The 20,593-nt window shown below is 40.2% G+C and overlaps 2 protein-coding genes across 2 annotated transcripts in view; one reads left to right on the forward strand and one right to left on the reverse strand.

Moving 5' to 3' along the window:
- Nucleotides 1-20,593, reverse strand: part of LOC308079711 (uncharacterized protein) — a 107,994-nt gene that overhangs the window by 71,380 nt on the left and 16,021 nt on the right. Inside the window, exon 6 of the mRNA XM_080421272.1 lies at nucleotides 19,999-20,442. Within this exon, the coding sequence (XP_080277398.1) occupies nucleotides 19,999-20,442 (444 nt within the window). The remainder of the gene's footprint in view (nucleotides 1-19,998; nucleotides 20,443-20,593) is intronic.
- LOC308079157 (helicase POLQ-like) lies at nucleotides 1,283-5,325 on the forward strand (the record flags this gene model as incomplete). The annotated part of the gene is made up of 4 exons (XM_080420536.1): nucleotides 1,283-1,447; nucleotides 2,436-2,549; nucleotides 4,387-4,521; nucleotides 5,126-5,325. The coding sequence occupies 4 exons, from the start codon at nucleotides 1,283-1,285 to the stop codon at nucleotides 5,207-5,209; spliced, it is 498 nt and encodes a 165-aa protein (XP_080276662.1). The 3' UTR covers nucleotides 5,210-5,325.

Genomic DNA, 20,593 nt, shown 5'->3' on the forward strand with positions numbered 1-20,593 from the left:
GGAAAGACGCCTGAAAGTAGAGAGCTGTTTACAATTCTTAGGATATCTCCAATAACACTGTCTAAAACCTCTTTGAGAAACGGGGTGGGTATTGCATCCAGTGAGCAAGATGATGATGTCATCTGTGATATAGTTTTACGGAGTTCCTCTTCATTAATTGCGCAGAATGATATTAGGCTTCCTCTGGAGTGATCTACATTTTTGCACCATGCACCATTTGCCGCATTTGCAGTGCTAGCAGCAGCATTCATAATACCAGCTCGAATGCTAAAAATGTTGTTTTAAAAAAAGGATGCGAACTCATCACACTTAGCTTCATCCCCATCAAAATCCGCTCCATCAGATCCAAGCCAAGTTTCTGTTAGAAAGATAATATCTAGTTTCTCTTTACAGATGATATCATTTACAGAGGAAGACTTGTCATTAAGTGACCTGATCTTAAATAGGGCCAAGTTTAGCTTCAGGCATTCAACTATCTGGCTGTTGCCTCTACAGGGAATGCTTGTTAAATTTGCTATATTTGCAGAGTGTTTAAAGTCACTCCTTGTCCTGGAAGCTCTATTTGAGATAACAGTGGAAATATTGTAAACCTTGTTTTCTACAAGGCTAACTGAAATAGCCTTGGGCCCAGACATGATTTTGGCTATGCATAATGGACCCTGCCTATCTCAGCAGTCAAATGTATTCTCTAGACGTAGGAAAGCCGACAGGACGTTCTTGTTCTTGCGCCTCTGTTCTTGACGTTCTTGTTCGTAAGCCTCTACGACCAATGACTAGGATTTGTGTGTGATTGAAGGCTAATTAATACTTAAATGCCTTTTTACCCCCCAACTGAACAAGCATACATCTTTTTCAGAGTGTGAACATGGTGTTATAAGTGTGTGTGTTTTTCTGTCATTTTTAGATTTCTTTGGCTGTTCAAAAATAGCAGCTCTGCAAGCTCATAGCGTGGCACCGAGTGCCGCGCTATGAGCTTGTAGATCTGCTATTTTTGAAAAATCATGACATTTTTGGCAAATCTTTGAATATATGTATTTTTAAAGCAACATTTTTTAACTCAAATCTTTGCTTCTGGGGGATTCTACAAATGTCTTCTAAATCCTAACAGTTGTTTGAAAAAACGTATGTTGCTATAATCAGTGGTTCTCAAACTTTTTCATGTCAAGGACCCCCAAAAGTGTGTGTGTGTGTGTGTGTGTGTGTGTGTGTGTGTTCAGAGTGTGAACATGGTGTAATAAGTGTGTGTGTGTGTGTGTGTGTGTGTGTGTTTCAGAGTGTGAACATGGAGGTGGTTCATCGGTTGTACCTGGCTCTGGTTCTCTTCTCCTTGCTGAAGGACACAGACCTGTGGAGCGTTGCTGAGAGGTTTCAGCTCAGCAGAGGATTCCTCCAGACTTTACTGAGCTCCTCCTCAGCCTTCTGCTCCTGTGTGCTGCACTTCACTGAGGTACTGTTTCCTGTTCACTGAGGTACTGGTTCCTGTTCACTGAGGTACTGTTTCCTGTTCCTGTTCACTGAGGTACTGTTTCCTGTTCACTGAGGTACTGTTTCCTGTTCCTGTTCACTGAGGTACTGGTTCCTGTTCACTGAGGTACTGTTTCCTGTTCCTGTGTGCTACACTGATGCTGTTCTTTAACATTTGGTTCCATTGACACTATGTTATTGTGCTTTAAAGGACAAGACCACTTTGGTAGAGGTTTGGGTTGTGTAGTTACCTTGCCATGATGTCACTCCAAAGGTGGACACGAAATATGTCTAAATAAATATGCTCCTCATTGACTTACATTGTACTCTGAGACAGATCTCTAAGTCACTCTTTTAGCACATAAACAAACATATACAAAGCTGATTCAGACAATATAGAACATCACCAAACCCAGTACTGTTTCAGTTTTTTTGATAAAAATGTTAACTTCCTGTTGATTTAGCTATTTTTATTAGGTTGAAAACCCGGATTGGATCAACTGATCCGGATCTTCAAATAGTAAAATCAGTTAAGTTAACATTTTTATAAAAATTAACTACTGGGTTTGGTGATGTTCTATATTGCCTGAATCAACTTTGATTGTGTTCGTTTACAGGCTAAAAGAGCGACTTGAGAAGAAATTATATTTGATTTCTTGCCCACCTTTGGAGTTACATCATGGCAAGGTAACTACACAACCCAAACCTCTACCAAAGAGGTCTTGCCCTTTAAGTAAAGTGAACAACCGCCTTCTGCCTACACCTCCAAGTCGTCCAAGAATGCCATTGCCTTACTTAAACATCCAATGAACACTTATAGTGACTTATAATCACACTATAAAGGTTTAATCATCATACGTTGTCAGACTGGTATCACACAGATCAGATTGATCTGCATTGTGTTAAGGATGTTCCAACAGTATCTGACTTGATGAATACATTGATTATGTTGTTCTCTGTGTGTTGATCAGGAGCTGGAGGAGTTGTGGCCGTTCAAAGCTCTCCTGGTTGAACTGACCCGCAGGCTGAGTTACTGTGTCCAGGCTGACCTCATCCCTCTGATGGAGGTGGCCGGGGTCATGGAGGTCAGATTTCACTTATTATACTGTAGTCTGATGTTCTGAGTCCAGATGAGTCCGTACCATCCTGTTCCCTATAGTTACACTTATACTGTAGCCTGATGTTCTGAGTCCAGATGAGTCCATACCATCCTGTTCCCTATAGTTACACTTATACTGTAGTCTGATGTTCTGAGTCCAGATGAGTCCATACCATCCTGTTCCCTATAGTTACACTTATACTGTAGTCTGATGTTCTGAGTCCAGATGAGTCCGTACCATCCTGTTCCCTATAGTTACACTTATACTGTAGTCTGATGTTCTGAGTCCAGATGAGTCTGTATCATCCTGTTCCCTATAGTTACACTTATACTGTAGTCTGATGTTCTGAGTCCAGATGAGTCCGTACCATCCTGTTCCCTATAGTTACACTTATACTGTAGTCTGATGTTCTGAGTCCAGATGAGTCTGTACCATCCTGTTCCCTATAGTTACACTTATACTGTAGTCTGATGTTCTGAGTCCAGATGAGTCTGTACCATCCTGTTCCCTATAGTTACACTTATACTGTAGTCTGATGTTCTGAGTCCAGATGAGTCTGTACCATCCTGTTCCCTATGGTTACACTTATACTGTAGTCTGATGTTCTGAGTCCAGATGAGTCCGTACCATCCTGTTCCCTATAGTTACACTTATACTGTAGTCTGATGTTCTGAGTCCAGATGAGTCTGTACCATCCTGTTCCCTATAGTTACACTTATACTGTAGTCTGATGTTCTGAGTCCAGATGAGTCTGTACCATCCTGTTCCCTATGGTTACACTTATACTGTAGTCTGATGTTCTGAGTCCAGATGAGTCCGTACCATCCTGTTCCCTATTGTTACACTTATACTGTAGTCTGATGTTCTGAGTCCAGATGAGTCTGTACCATCCTGTTCCCTATAGTTACACTTATACTGTAGTCTGATGTTCTGAGTCCAGATGAGTCTGTACCATCCTGTTCCCTATAGTTACACTTATACTGTAGTCTGATGTTCTGAGTCCAGATGAGTCTGTACCATCCTGTTCCCTATGGTTACACTTATACTGTAGTCTGATGTTCTGAGTCCAGATGAGTCCGTACCATCCTGTTCCCTATAGTTACACTTATACTGTAAATGTTAAATGGTACATTTATATATTGCTTTTATCCAAAACGCTTTACATTGATCAGGGATGATGTAACTTTGATGATGCAGAGGGCCACTATATTTCCACACTCACTCCAGAGGAACACATTGCATATACTGTCAGAGGGCAGACACCTCTTATCTCTGTATTTTACCTTTTTTCGTAAATTAAAGCCGTACTTCGCCGTCACACAAAAGTAGCACAAATAGCAGATCTACAAGCTCAAAACGCGTCGCAGTGCGGCGCGTTTTGAGCTTGTAGATCTGCTATTTTTGCTATATTGGAATCCAGAAAAGTGTCATTTTTATTTAATTTCAAATGCATTTAGTTATACTTATGTTAACTTTATGAACTTAAATACAAACACATTGGACATAAAAAAGACAATAGAAATGTTAATACTAGTCATTAAGCTACTAATATAGAGTGAAGTAATTAAAGGGTCATGTTTGCATGTTAGGAATCATAACAGCTGAAATCAATAATATAATCACTATTCTGATATTAACCTGTGGGCCGCATTAAGTGAAGGTGGGGGCCTCATGTGGCCCCCGGGCCGCCAGTTGCCCATGTATGACATAGATTGTGCATTACATTCACACACACACACACACACACACACACACACACACACACACACACACACACACACACACATTCACACAGCGATGTGTTGTGTGTGTTTCTCTACAGTCCAGAGCGAAGCAGCTCTACAACGCTGGTTTTAAGACTCTGTCTCATCTGGCGAACGCCGACCCCGGCACTCTGGCCGACAGCGTAGAAAACCTCTACAAGAAACAAGCCAAACAAATAGTGGCTTCTGCTAAAGTGAGTGGATGAGCTTTGTGTCTTTTTTTAAAGGTGGTGTACGTGATATTTCTTTAGTTAAAGTAGTTTTTTTTTAAAGCTCTATGTTCTGATGGTAATCATTGCTATAGACCATATTCACATGGCGGCCATATTGGAATTTAACAGATGAATGTTAAACTGACTTCATGTCATGTCTATCAGATGAATGTTAAACTGACTTCATATCATGTCTATCAGATGATGAATGTTAAACTGACTTCATGTCATGTCTATCAGATGAATGTTAAACTGACTTCATATCATGTCTATCAGATGAATGTTAAACTGACTTCATATCATGTCTATCAGATGAATGTTAAACTGACTTCATATCATGTCTATCAGATGAATGTTAAACTGACTTCATGTCATGTCTATCAGATGAATGTTAAACTGACTTCATGTCATGTCTATCAGATGAATGTTAAACTGACTTCATATCATGTCTATCAGATGAATGTTAAACTGACTTCATGTCATGTCTATCAGATGAATGTTAAACTGACTTCATATCATGTCTATCAGATGAATGTTAAACTGACTTCATATCATGTCTATCAGATGATGTCTCTGTGTGTTGTAGATGCTGCTCAGTGAGAAAGCTGCTGCCCTTCAGGAAGAAATGGACGACTTACTGATGATCCCTCCAGACGAGGCCTTTCTGTGAAAGAACACGCCACTAGTCTCACTTTATTTATTATTTATAACTGAGAAGTTTTATTCTCTTTGTTTTCTGTTGTTTATTTGCTCTGGAATGCCGTCTCATTAAAATGATACAAAGGATCAATTTTACAAGATATGTTTATTATGAATGAGATGTTTTGGACTGGATAGATGGCAGCAGAATGGTACATGATGGTACATGTTGCATTTTTATATTTATCCAAAGTGTAAGCACTTTGGATAAATATAAGATATACAATGAGCTGGAGATTTTTTTGAAAACGGTAAAACAAAGGGTATTTATTAAATATAGTATATCATATAATTAAATATAAAATAAAATAAAATCACAGAAAAACATGTTTTATGGTCATGATTCACCAGGACCCTGGATGGCTTGATTCTAGGCTTAAATGGATTGATATAAATATTTTTGGAAATGTCAATGGGAAAAATGCATTGACTATTTTGAAGTGGAACCAGAAAATGGCCGCCACTGCTATGCCCTATTGGTCAAAACCGTTTTCGCTCGTTCATTTACAGTGGCCCCAGCCGTTTTGAGCTGCAGTACCTACAAATGGCCAGCATGTCCAATGCGTTCAATGCAACCACTGGGTTCTGGGGGCTTGGTGAGGACAGGCCACACCCACAGAGACACTCCCACCATCAAAGTGCCAATCCGGTGCCTACATCAATGAAGCCTATCAATAAAAGGGTTAGGGTTAACCCTAACCCTAACCCAATCCAGTGCACAATACAAATGTAAACCCCATTTGGCTCCTACAGAGTGAATGAAACTTTGAATGTCTCCTCCACTACTTCTAAATCTAAACTAAATCTAAATCTCTAAATCTCTGCTTACAACATTTAACAAAAAATATAGGCGTTGCTGCTGCAAACGCCTATATATATACGGGTAACACAATACTACTCCTGTCGACACATTCAATGATTGATTGCTTGTAAAGCAACTTAACTATGAATCCTACTGCCGTTTCTAATGAGAGCCAATAATAATTGTACATGTTGATGGGTTCTGTTCTTAAACATCATTATGGAACACAGTGTGACATAGTGTAAGTTAATCATGTGTTCAGAGCAGCCTACTGATCATTACCACCAAGTTACATGAACATCTGTCCATCTGTTCTCAAGTTGTTTTGTTCAGACATAATTTGTCCATATTTAATTTCCCATCAGGAATCCAGTGCATCAAACCTCATGTTCCTACGTCTCTGTTCCTGTCTCTTATTTCTGTTGAACACATTTAATGGCTTAGATTTATTAGACAACAAACCACACATAAGTTGTAATTATGTTTTATGATTTTCATTTAGTTTTTTCCAGTGAAACTAAATAAACATTTAGAAATGAATACAATTCCAGTTACAAAAATACTTCAAGAAACGTTCATACAACTTACTGTACACGCATATTATTTTCACGTCTTGTTACTATAAACATATTGCACATATTGCACATATATAATATACATATTGCACAATTCTGCTTTAAATCACAGTGAAAAAGTCTTCTGATAAAATGCCAGAACAAAGGGACATTTGTAACTATTCACAATTTAAATAACACAAACTGTACAATATACAACTTAAGTAAAATGCTTAAGTATATTACATATACAGTATATACAACTTCACATTGTGCCATGTCAATGAAGGGGAAGGGAAAAGATCCCCCCTAGTTCAGCTGCCAGTAATACCATCTCTGTCTGGAATAAGGGGTTATTATTGTTTAAATAAAACATTAAGGAGTACTAGTAGCTTATGACCTTCCTGCCAACACCCGAATGTATGGCAAATAATTACACAAGTTCTTTAATGAGCCTATAATCAGGGTTGAACTGAATGGAATTGGCTTAACAGGTTTTTATTTTCTTACAAATATTACTTTTTATTGCTGCTACAAAGTATGATACAGAACAAAATAATGTACTCTTATGTAGACTTGTACAAGATACAACAAACACCTTGAACCTTGTTGTTGTACCAATTTAAGTCCATATCAGCGTGTCAGCCTTCCAAACGCATTCAGTCCAAACCAGTGACTGTAACATGGACTAGGGTCGGGTCTACTGGTGACTTAATAGTCAGGTGATATTAATACAATCTTGGAATAAATTCCTTACCAAGAAATGTCTTCACCAATGTGTTTGTAAAGGTGTCTAGCAACACATCTCACAAAGATCGAAATTCAGTTTCCCTAGGGGAATCTGTGACAGCTGCTGAAAGTCGGGTGACCCTTAACCTTATGCGGGAAAATAAACATTCAATTCTGCTTTAAGTAGCATGAGAGGGGTCAAACTACGTTTTTTTATGATTCTGAATCCATTGCAAGCATTTATTTTGCACCAAATCCACTCCTTGGGCTAAAAACGTCCATATAGCCACTTTTCCAGGTCATTTTTGGTTCAAAAAGACGAGAATCGTTCAAATGGTGACACAAGTGTGAAATTCGCTACAAATCATTTTTGGAGGTCACTCTTTGATTTAAGAAACCGGGCCACTCGTAAATCAATTTATCATTTATCTCAAGATGACCGCCAAAATTAGACTGATGTAGCATTTCAACATCTTTACCTATACTTTTGCGAGGTCAATCACCAAATCACCGAATGGCACTCCCATTGTATGCTTTTTTGATCCTTCGATGTCGGCTCTTCCTATCATTGTGAAGCAGAATTCACCAAGCGTTGGATTGTTCACCCACTAATAGGGAACGTGAGCTGGGTTTAGACCGTCGTGAGACAGGTTAGTTTTACCCTACTGATGATGTGTTGTTGCAATAGTAATACCGCTCCGTACGAGAGAAACCGCAGTTACCATACCAACATACCATTTTTTTTTTCTTATCTCTTCCCCGAACTACACACAGCATTGTTTATTCTTCATCTTCCACCATTTGATCTTACTCTCTGTCTTGACACCTAACATCAGCTCTCAGTATTATCACAGGACTCAAGCTGTGTTGCTCATACACTGAGTTGGTGGTGCCCGGGATCGAACCTATGACCTTGTGGTCTAAAGGCGAGAGCTCTACCAACTGAGCTACCCAGACACATTATGCTCATCACTCTGTCTGACCTTCTATTCAACTCAACCTGTTGACATACTCTTCCTTTAGGATATACCTACCCCATTTCTCCTCCCGTCCACCCCATGGTAGAACAGTTAAACCCCCTCCAAAACTCATGACCTTGCCCATTAATAATCTCTCTAGAAGAGACCTGGGCTACAACAAGGTAGCTATAATGGTGAAATGTTTCCTAAAATGTGCAAGAAATATAGATATGACTTGTTGATTTGACATATTGGATTTCAACCCCCCAAAAAACCCTGCATAGCCTATGCAATGGGCTGGAAAGGTGGGCTTGGATGCAGGGGCGTAGCACCAAATTCTGGGCCCTGGGGACAAAGATTCACTGTGGTCCCCCCTATGATTTTTTTTTGGGGGGGGGGGGGCTAGTAACTCAGTCCCACTTACACCCCCCCTGTGACGCCCCTGCTTGGATGATTTTCTGCCAAGGAGTGATTTTGGTGCAAATGCTTGCAATGGATTCAGAATCATGAAAAAAAACCTGTTTTGACCTCTCACATGCTACATAAAGCAAAATTCAATTTAGTAAAGTTTTCCCGGCTAAGGGTACCCCAACTTTCAACAGCTGTCACAGACAGCCCTAGGGAAATTGAATTTCAATCTATGTGAGATGTGTTACTAGACACCTTTACAAACACATTGGTGAAGAAATTTCTTGGTAAGGAATTTATTCCAAGATTTGACATTATTCTGATAATATTCCCTGAATATAGAGGGATATTTCACATTCATACATGTTTGGGGATCACGTCAACGTCTACTCAGGCATAAAAGACCACCCCAGACAGTTTATAAGTTGCTTGATTCAGTATTAAGATATTTGATATTCATTTTATCAGACACAGCCCCTTCCTATACAAACCCATTGTAACTTCAAACTCCATTTTAACCATGTTGGATCAATTTGAAACACCTGTCCTTGCGCGAGGGGACCGTATTTTTTTCAATTACTTTTTTCATGTTTTAAATGTTTGGGAACATGGAAAAATATAAAAAAATAAATAAATATATCAAATAATAATAAATAATAAAAAAATACGGCCACCTCACACATTGGAAGGACAATATCAGTCACCAGAATCAAGGACGGATGTTTTCAATGAATCTATCATGATTAAAATGGAGTTTGAAGTTACAATAATAATAATAATAATAAACTTTATTTGTATAGCACCTTTCATGACATGAAATGCAGCTCAACGTGCTTTACAGAGCAAGAATACAATTACAGTTAGAACCAATTTAACAATAAAGCAAACAAAAATAAAATAAAATAAAAGCAAAAGCAAAAGCATAAAACAACATTAAAATAGGCAATACAGTGAGGAATTAAAAATCAACCAAAGAATCAGCTAAAAGCAAGAGTGAAGAAATAGGTCTTGAGCTGTGCTTTAAAGCTATCGACAGAGGCTTGTCTTAGGTGTAATGGGAGTTTATTCCACACTGTCGGTCCGTAAAAGCAGAATGCTGCTTCACCGTATTTTTTATATGTCATTGTAGGCACCTCGAGCAGGTCAGCACTTGAAGACCTGAGGGCCCGGTTTGGAACATATCTCTCTAGGCAGTCAGAGAGGTAGGAAGGTGCCAGACCATTTAGAGCTTTATAAACTATTAAAATAATTTTAAAATCAATCCTAAAAACAACCGGGAGCCAGTGTAGTGAAGCTAGAACTGGAGTGATATGTTCTCTCATCCTAGTTTTAGTTAAAATTCTGGCTGCCACATTTTGAACAAGTTGTAATCTGTCAGTTGTTTTCTTTGGCAGGCCAGAGTAGAGTGCGTTGCAGTAATCAAGCCGAGAGAAAACAAAAGCGTGGATCAACGTTTTTGGGGGGGGGGGGGGGGGGCTAGTAACTCAGTCCCACTTACACCCCCCCTGTGACGCCCCTGCTTGGATGATTTTCTGCCAAGGAGTGATTTTGGTGCAAATGCTTGCAATGGATTCAGAATCATGAAAAAAAACCTGTTTTGACCTCTCACATGCTACATAAAGCAAAATTCAATTTAGTAAAGTTTTCCCGGCTAAGGGTACCCCAACTTTCAACAGCTGTCACAGACAGCCCTAGGGAAATTGAATTTCAATCTATGTGAGATGTGTTACTAGACACCTTTACAAACACATTGGTGAAGAAATTTCTTGGTAAGGAATTTATTCCAAGATTTGACATTATTCTGATAATATTCCCTGAATATAGAGGGATATTTCACATTCATACATGTTTGGGGATCACGTCAACGTCTACTCAGGCATAAAAGACCACCCCAGACAGTTTATAAGTTGCTTGATTCAGTATTAAGATATTTGATATTCATTTTATCAGACACAGCCCCTTCCTATACAAACCCATTGTAACTTCAAACTCCATTTTAACCATGTTGGATCAATTTGAAACACCTGTCCTTGCGCGAGGGGACCGTATTTTTTTCAATTACTTTTTTCATGTTTTAAATGTTTGGGAACATGGAAAAATATAAAAAAATAAATAAATATATCAAATAATAATAAATAATAAAAAAATACGGCCACCTCACACATTGGAAGGACAATATCAGTCACCAGAATCAAGGACGGATGTTTTCAATGAATCTATCATGATTAAAATGGAGTTTGAAGTTACAATAATAATAATAATAATAAACTTTATTTGTATAGCAACTTTCATGACATGAAATGCAGCTCAACGTGCTTTACAGAGCAAGAATACAATTACAGTTAGAACCAATTTAACAATAAAGCAAACAAAAATAAAATAAAATAAAAGCAAAAGCAAAAGCATAAAACAACATTAAAATAGGCAATACAGTGAGGAATTAAAAATCAACCAAAGAATCAGCTAAAAGCAAGAGTGAAGAAATAGGTCTTGAGCTGTGCTTTAAAGCTATCGACAGAGGCTTGTCTTAGGTGTTGGGAGTTTATTCCACACTGTCGGTCCGTAAAAGCAGAATGCTGCTTCACCGTATTTTTTATATGTCATTGTAGGCACCTCGAGCAGGTCAGCACTTGAAGACCTGAGGGCCCGGTTTGGAACATATCTCTCTAGGCAGTCAGAGAGGTAGGAAGGTGCCAGACCATTTAGAGCTTTATAAACTATTAAAATAATTTTAAAATCAATCCTAAAAACAACCGGGAGCCAGTGTAGTGAAGCTAGAACTGGAGTGATATGTTCTCTCATCCTAGTTTTAGTTAAAATTCTGGCTGCCACATTTTGAACAAGTTGTAATCTGTCAGTTGTTTTCTTTGGCAGGCCAGAGTAGAGTGCGTTGCAGTAATCAAGCCGAGAGAAAACAAAAGCGTGGATCAACGTTTTTGCATCGTCTAACGACAGATAGTCTCTAATTCGCGCAATATTTCTAAGATGAAAGAAAGCAATCTTGGTGACATGATTAATGTGTGTATTGATTAATGGGGTTTGTATAGGAAGGGGGCGTGTCTGATAAAATGAATATCAAATATCTAAATACTGAATCAAGCAATGTCTGGGTTGAAACACAAAAGCCTGAGTAGACGTTAAAATGACCCCAAACATTTTTGAAAGTGATGTGTCCAACGGATGTTGGAATCAAGAGAACATTTAGCTGACTTTGTGAATGTTTTCCTATGAATAAAAATGCCATTACATATTCATCTGATAGTTTGTGGAATCTTGTCACTTGATTACAGTTTATTTCCTGGCTTTTCGAGTTCATGTTTTCATACCGTTTGTTGAGCTGCTCTGTGTTGTGTCCCTCATATACCCTGAGCTTGCCTTGTGCCAACCAAGTCGGCCGCAGTATTTTAAGTACATCAGTGCAGTTTTACATCAACTTGAGATGTTTAGAGAGGAATGGGTCGATTTCACAAAGAATCGATATCAAGCTTGAAATCGCATCAGGTCCTTTTCTCCTCACTGTATCAATGACAAAACGTGCCATGTCCATCCCCTGCTTCGTATTGGCCTCCACCAGTTCATTATCGGTAAACACCTTTTCCCCAAAAAGTCTGTCCATGACACATTTGAGAGTAGGACCTGAAATGCAGTCAATGAATCTGCTCCGCACAGGAGACAGTCTGTCTTGTGGTCTTCTTGAACGACCTGGAAGGGATACATCACGCTCCCTGCTCCGCACAGGAGACAGTCTGTCTTGTTGTCTTCTTGAAGGACCTGGAAGGCATACATCACGCTCCCTGCTCCGTACAGGAGACAGTCTGTCTTGTTGTCTTCTTGAACGACCTGGAAGGCATACATCACGCTCCCTGCTCCGTACAGGAGACCGAGACAGTCTGTCTTGTTGTCTTTTTGGAAGACCTGGAAGGCATACATCACGCTCCCATAGACAGTCTGAGGTGTTACTGTCTTTTAAAAGCAGCGTAATGCGCTCAAACCTTTCATTTAAAATTACATCAAATGTTTCAATGTAATTGTGATAGGATGATTTATCAACATCAAATTTAGCCTTATTTGGTTGAATTTTGATGGAAGAGGAGAGGGGAAGAGGGGAAGTGCAGAGAGTATATTCTTGATTTGGGATTAGTTCACGTGGACGGGGGGTTCCAATGTGAATCTCTTTTTCATCTCTGCTCCTCCTTTCTTTCAGCACTTCACCCAGCAAAACGTTCCCTGGTAGCAGCAAAACTTTTAGGATTGAACGTGGATTATCATCAATTGGTGGTGTATAAAACAGCAACACCAATGCACCGATAGGGCTGGGGGCCGGGCTGCTGAAAAATGATTTGACCAAATCTATTACGATACCAATTGGTGAGAATTCTGTTATATTTATGATGACGTGAGTTTCTGTGATCACATCAGGCTTGATAAGCTCAATGCCCTCATCTATCACATGGACAACAGACAAGGACTTGCCTCCACCCTTGGAGAGGATCTCACAGTGTGGAAGTTGTAACTGACACACAGACCCCTGAGGACATTTTAAGTCAAACAGTGGCCCTGCAGGCCTCTTGCCAAGCGGTTCTAAAAACCTTCGGTGCCATAGGACTGTCCTGTAAGTCACATCTGTCTCTGCCTCCATTTTAAACACCAGGTCGGTCACGCTGCATTGGAACAGTCCTGCTTGGGTGCAGTGGAACCTGTAGCTTTCCTTGTTTTCTACAACAATGATGTCAGGTGTCATTTTCTGTGTTTTGTCCAGTAGTACAACATCATTTAAACTGTACGAGCGCTTTGCTCTGAAACTTGCCTTGTTCTCTATGCATGGACTTTGGCTCAGTGAGGGTAAGCTGTGAGCCTTCCTTACACTGGACACTGTAACAGGATGGTCTGTGGTTGAGAAATCACAGGCTGTGTCACATGACATTTCTTCTGGGGAATGTTGGGAAGACTGTTGTGATACGGATGGGGAAAGCAACATGGGGGAATGGGGGGACATTATAGCAACAGAGGGGGGAACTATTTCCTGTGGAGAATCTTTGGAAGAGTGACCTTCATGGAGTTTCCTGTATGGGGTGGAGGTGGAGCATGCCATATCATCATCATCATGATGATCAGAATCAGTTTCCATTTCACCAGGCAAAGGAACAGTTCCCTGAAAAAAACAGAACAGAAAATCTAATGAACTCTCAATCCCTGCCTTAATCCCTGCTGGCTGACTGACTGATTTGTGACTCTTTGTCTGTGTTTTAACATGCCTTGTCTCAATGGCACTCTATTAGTAGATGGTGCTTAGCTTACACACAGCCATTTTTGAGGAGTTTGAGGAAGGGCTGATTAAAAAAGAAAAAGCCCAAAAACATGCATCTGTCTGGCACAGCCACAGACACAGACGTCCTTGCATCTCATCCATGTCTGCTTCCTCTGGGGAAGAACCAAGGTGTGAGGAAATGACACGGATGAGGGTTGTAAGGATGGAAAAAAAGAGAATCTGAATTTGGACAGACACTGTCAACAGGGTTGACTGAGGGGATGTCTGGTAATCCCCGGTTTGCCTCCAGACCCCGGTTTATGTGTTGAAGTGTCCCTGAACAAGACAGTTACACCCTAACTGCTCCCCACGAGCGCTCATCATAACCATCTGGGCAGCCATCAGCTGGATGAGGCTGACAACGTAGAAGTATAGAAAACAGAGTGACATCTCTGAATGTAAAAGATAAGCTATGCTTCATTCTTGAATCTTGAATCACAAATATGAGTCTGTGCTGAGCGGACATTGTTTAGGTCCCATATACACTAGGTCTGTTTCTATTCACAGCTTAAATGCCTAAGGAGAACATCTCTCACCTGTTAGCACTGGTGTAAAGTAACTAAGTACATTTACTCAAGTACTGTACTTAAGTACAACATATATATACACATACACACACACACACACACACACACACACACACACACACACACACACACACACACACACACACACACTGTTTGAAGGATAGTTTTACCAAAGCCTGCTGTTGATTGGTTGACCATATTTCAAAGCGTTTGTCTGTCAGGAAGGGGGTTTTGTCCTTGAAGCAGTTGTTGAAGAGTCTGGAAAGACATCAAAGGATGAAACATTTTAATTCAACAGATATGATGTGTTTAGTAAACCATGTTGATGACTGATCCACACACCTGAGAACAATACGTTATTATATTAATAATGAACACATTCAAACCCAAGTCCATTCTACTCACCGTACAGTTTGGATGGAGGTATTGATGGAGAGCAGCTGGACTAATCTGTCTGTTAGAGCATCAGTGAGACTATTGTGACTCAGACTACAACAACACAAGGAAGAGAAAGAACAAAGACATAGATTAGTACCTCATGGACACACACACACACACACACACACACACACACACACACACACACACACACACACACACACACACACACACACACACACACACACACACACTACTCACTCCAGGACGTGTGCTTTGTGCAGGTGGGGGATCAGAGTCTCTAGTAGCTGGTCAGTGAGGTGACAGTGACTGAGGTCCAGTTCTGTCAGTCCCTCAGAGTGTTCCAGAACCAGGGCCAAACATCTACAGGCCTTCTGATCTAGTCTGGTCTCACTGAGGTCCAGCTCTCCACCCAGGGCTCCAGCCAGGGAACCTGCTCGCATCACTGTGTTCCTTTCACTGCCCTCAGAGACCAGAGATAGGAGCTGGAGAAGGAGGGCTTTGCTGCATCTGGAGAAGAAATACACAATAATGAGCAGAACATTGAGATGAATGTGGTAGGAAACCTAAAAAAACGGGTGGCATATCTTCCTCGGCCTAGTGGGAATGTGAGTGCAAAGTTTCAGGGCAATCGGACGTTGCGTTCATGATTTGAGGCATTTTGTTCAAAACGAGCCACTCCTGCAAACTTTAGATGCCAATCATTGCCAATCATGATGGAATATGAAAAATCGGACAGATCCGTGTTGATCACATGACTATAGAGATAATGTGTACGGATTAGCGTGATGTTTGAACAAAATCTGTAGGAGTAATATTAAAAAAGTTGTTTTTGCAAAGAACAGCCTCCTGGTGGCGCTATAACAGGCCGATCTGTAAAGATTTGGGCAGAGGTTCTGCTCTGGCATCCAGGGAGTGTGTGTGCACAGTTTCTAGTGTCTATTTCAGTGTCTATTGGGCCAACGGTGCCGGAGATTAGCTGTTCACGGATGGACACACACACACACACACACACACACCGATGGACGGACAGACAGGGGGCAAAACATAGTCTCCGCCTCGCCTTCGGCCTGGTGGAGACAAAAAGCAACAGCAGGCAGCAAAGTGTTGTCCTTCTCACCTCAGATGGACTCTGTTGAGGACAGGGAACAACAGGTCCAGCCCTCTGTCCTCTACCTCACAGTCTGATAGGATGAGCTGTGTGTCCTGGCTGCTGCTGTGTGTCAGGACAGTAGAGATGTCCCTGCAGTGTGTGACAGTCAGAGACAGAGACACCTCCTGCTGTTGCTCTGACAGGTCCATAGAGGAGGAGCAGGACAGATCCAGTCTGTACTGTAGAGCTCTGAGCAGACCTGCTGCTGCTGCTGCCCCCTGCTGTGTCTGACAGGTACTGCAGCAGTGGAGGAACGTCAGCAGCAGACTCCTGTCAACACTGGTATGAGGATGTACAACATAACACATTTAATCATCACTTCATTCATCAAATATTAATAACATATGCAAATACACACAAGTACAAAGCTACTAGACACCTTGAATTACCCATCTATGATAATAATGTATTCATAATTATGTTAAACCATTGATAATTGTCTACATCCATCTTACCTGAGATGAGAGACTTTGTCCAGAGAGTACAGGATGTTCTTCATTGCTTGTGGTGGTATGGAGGTCCACAACAGACTGAGTTCTGTCACTTTGTCACAGTGTTTGAGGGTAAAGAGCAGAGCATCACAGTCCACTGTGTCCAGCTCTGTGTTGTTCAGGTTGATGACATATTCTAATGACCTCAATAAACTGGACACACAGTCACTGGAACGACAATTATATGTCTCTCTGATGGCACTCAATGTAAAGCTGGGACTGGGTCTGAAAACATCGATTATTGTTAGTATAGAATGTTGAATTTACAATTACAGTAACAACACTGACTGTGTAAAATTAAATGCATTAGCTATTCTTTTGTATTGTCAAAGAATATTGTCTACATTTCATTGAGAAACACAAGGAAACAAAGTTACATTCACCGGTCATTTTAAACTCACCTTATAAATAAAACTCTGTCCAGAAAGGGTAAAAGAGCTGTGATGCTTCTCTCTGAGATCCTGTTCTTCCTCAAGTCCACAGTGTGGATCATCTGGGCTGATGACTGCTGTATCAGATAGAGAAGAACCTCCCAGTCTAGAGAGCAGGAGGTCAGATCTCCACCAACCTTCTCCAGGAAAGACTTTGTCAAGTCCTCATCCTGAGCTGTAAACACAACACCAGCTAGCTGCTGCAGAACCTCTGGACACAGTCTGATGAAATGATGGATCAGAGAATGTAGACAAATTGATGAACATTTTAGGATGAAGGTTGTTAAGGTTTTTATCACCGACATGTTTTATGGGTCAAAAAATCTAAGTGACTTACTTGATTGTCAGGTGATCATGGTGACTCAACAGTGGAAGGAGGAGGTATGAATGGATGCTGGACTTGGTCATGTCCAAACATCTGACTGGCCAGTGTCTCAGCAGGGATGCCACATTACTAACAACCCTGGACATTAGTCTCTCTGATTGTGGAGTGGTCTTTAGAAGAGAAAGCTCTTCAATAGCCACTGGACAGGCCAAACGTCCTGTTCTTACCCATCGAAAAAGCATCAACACCATGCTTTCAGACAGCCTGAAAAAAATTAAAATATTTTAGTTATGAACACTCCTAATCCTAAAGCTACATCATATAAATCATAGTCATGGTAAAATGTAGCTTTACAGAATCTAATAAACATACCCTAGCTTATGGATTTGTGCCACATGTCTAAAAAGCAGTGAAAGTCCTTTGAGAGAGATCTTGCTGGGTGTCAGGACCAGATCCACTCTAGAGCCACAGAGTTGCAGAACTTTCCCCACAGTCTTGCAGGTGTTTGTCCATAACTCTCCTGTCAGCTCCAGGGTGAAATCAAGGAGACGGAGGATAGAGACTAGCTGTTCCACCTCCTCTCTGGATCTAACAGTGATGGATTCACACGTGTCCTGGAAGAATCCTGGATCACATCTGAAACATGTATGAGTTATGGAAGATAATGTTAGATCAGAAATATTGTTACAGAGACATAATTGTAGTACAAGGCTTTACTCTATTGATTTAAACCCTGACTTTAAATCATGTAATCAAGTATTAATACCTCTTTACAGTGCTGGAAAATGCCTAAAATATTAAATGTTATACATCAAAGACTACATGTTACTGTATGTCCAACTTTACATTCATTTGTAGGACATATTTAATCTCTAAAACTATTATAAAGAATAACCAAGATATGAACACAGATATTATATCACCTTATAGATGCTAGGAAAAGTAACAAGAGTTTTAACCCATTAAAGGAATATTTCACTTTCAAAAAAACTTTGGGTCATTTTATCGTCTCAGGCTTTTGTGAGCCCCCCAGACCGTTTTTAAGTTACTTGATTTAGTATTTAGATATTTGATAATCATTTTATCAGACACGCCCCCTTCCTATACAAACCCATTATAACTTCAAACTCAATTTTTAACCTGTTAGATTCTTCAAAAACACCCGTCCTTGGTTCTGCTGACTCACCCTGCCCTCTAATACGTGAGGGGGCCGTGTTTTTTTTATTACTTTTTTTATTATTATTTTTTTTTCATTTTCCTAAAAAAATATTAAAAATTAATGAAAAAAGTTATCGAAAAAACACGGCCCCCTCGCGTATTAGGAGGGCAGGGTGAGTCACCAGAACCAAGGACGGGTGTTTTTGATGAATCTAACAGGTTAAAAATGGAGTTTGAAGTTATAATGGGTTTGTATAGGAAGGGGGCGTGTCTGATAAAATGAATATTAAATATCTAAATACTGAATCAAGCAACTTAAAAACGGTCTGGGGGGTTCACTAAAGCCTGTGTAGACGATAAAATGACCAAACGTTTTTTTGAAAGTGAAATATCCCTTTAAGACCTGAGGAAGATTCTACAAATGCCTTCTAAATCAGTGGTTCTCAACCTTTTTGAGTCAAGGACCCCCAAAACGATATGTAATTGCCCGCGGACCCCCTATCTGAAAATGTTTGAGCCAGGGACCCTCCAAGAAGAGAAGAATTGTGTAAAAAAAATGATAAATTATACAGTTTTCTTTCAAACACTTTCAAGATCTTTCAACAATTTTCAAAATAGCAGATATAGAAGCTTGCAGTGTGGCACAAAGTGACACTCTGTGAGCTTGTATATCTGCTATTTTTTTTTTAGAACTACTGTTCTAAACCACTGTTCTAAATCCTAAGAGTTTTCTGTTGATATAAATGTAGCTAAAATCTATATATCTTTTTTTATATAAATATGTACAAACGAGAAACAAAACAAAAAAAATCCAGTAAAAACATGTATATAAAAAAAAGGGGGAAAAAAAACACACGCACACTCACACACACACACACACAACACATTAATGCCAAAGAGAAGCTTTGAGAACTCAAATAACTTCTAACTAAAAAAAAGAAAATAAGAGCTGAAATAAAAACAGAACCACGATCAATACAGTATGTTATTTCTTTTTTTCTCCCCTTTACTCCACTGTTCCAAGTCTCGCTTGTGTAAAAGGCAGAGACCACGGTCGCGTGGGGTAAAAAAAAGATTAGCACCAGCAAATAATCTGGTGTCCGGGTAGCTCAGTCGGTAGAGCTCTCGCCTTAAGACCACAAGGTCATGGGTTCGATCCCGGGCACCGCCAACTCAGCGCATGAGTAGCACGGCTTGGGTGCGGTAAGTCGTGCGGTAAGTACTGGGAGCTGAGGATAGGTGTGGCGCTCCACCTCAGCAATCCATCTCCCAGGGGTCTAGCGCATAGTAACGGGGACAGACTTACGTACATCTGTACGACAGTGTTACTCGGCTGATACCGACAATAAGCCATCTCCCGACCTACTTATTACTTACTTATTAAAATCTAAAATGACACAGATGCTTTCCCAGTTTTAATGGGTTAATCACACCTCATTATATTCAAAGAAAACAAAACAACTAGTATGATGGTGTTATGTGTAGACAAACATTAAATGAAAGAAAACACATGAACCTGAGTTGTGAGATGTAGGGTAGACACTGAAGGAAGATCCTCATTTCACTCTCTTCATATGACCAGTCCCACAGCTGTACTGGTTTCTTCTCTGGTTGGAGTTTCATCACCTCTAGGAGGAGGGAGACCTTTCTCTCTGAGAGGTCTATGGTCCAGACTGTAGGAACTGACTGGTAAACTGGTTGTAATGCTGGAAGAACACTTCTGCCTGTTTGAGTCTCATAGTTCTTCACATAGGAGTATAGGTCCAGTAGTACATCACATTGATCCTTCCTGTGTTCTTCATTATCAACATCAAACCAGTCAATAAAGGGGAACGTTTCATGATTACACACAGAAGACAACAATTCCATAATCTTCTCTCCTGTTTTTTCTTCCTGTTCTGCTGCTTCACAGAAGAGCTTCCCCAGGACCTTGGTTTTTTCTTGACCAAAGAAACTGCAACTGTTTAAATGAAAACCAACATGAAGTATTGATCTCTGCATCATAAACAAAACCAAACAATGATGGACACTGTATCCATCAGAGTTTAGGTGAAAGACTCAATGTAAAATGAATAAATCAGCTTATCATGCTTAATGTACTCTCTGTACTA

Source organism: Gymnoscopelus braueri, assembly GCF_963280865.1.
Source record: "Gymnoscopelus braueri genome assembly, chromosome: 23".
Taxonomy (NCBI): domain Eukaryota; kingdom Metazoa; phylum Chordata; class Actinopteri; order Myctophiformes; family Myctophidae; genus Gymnoscopelus; species Gymnoscopelus braueri.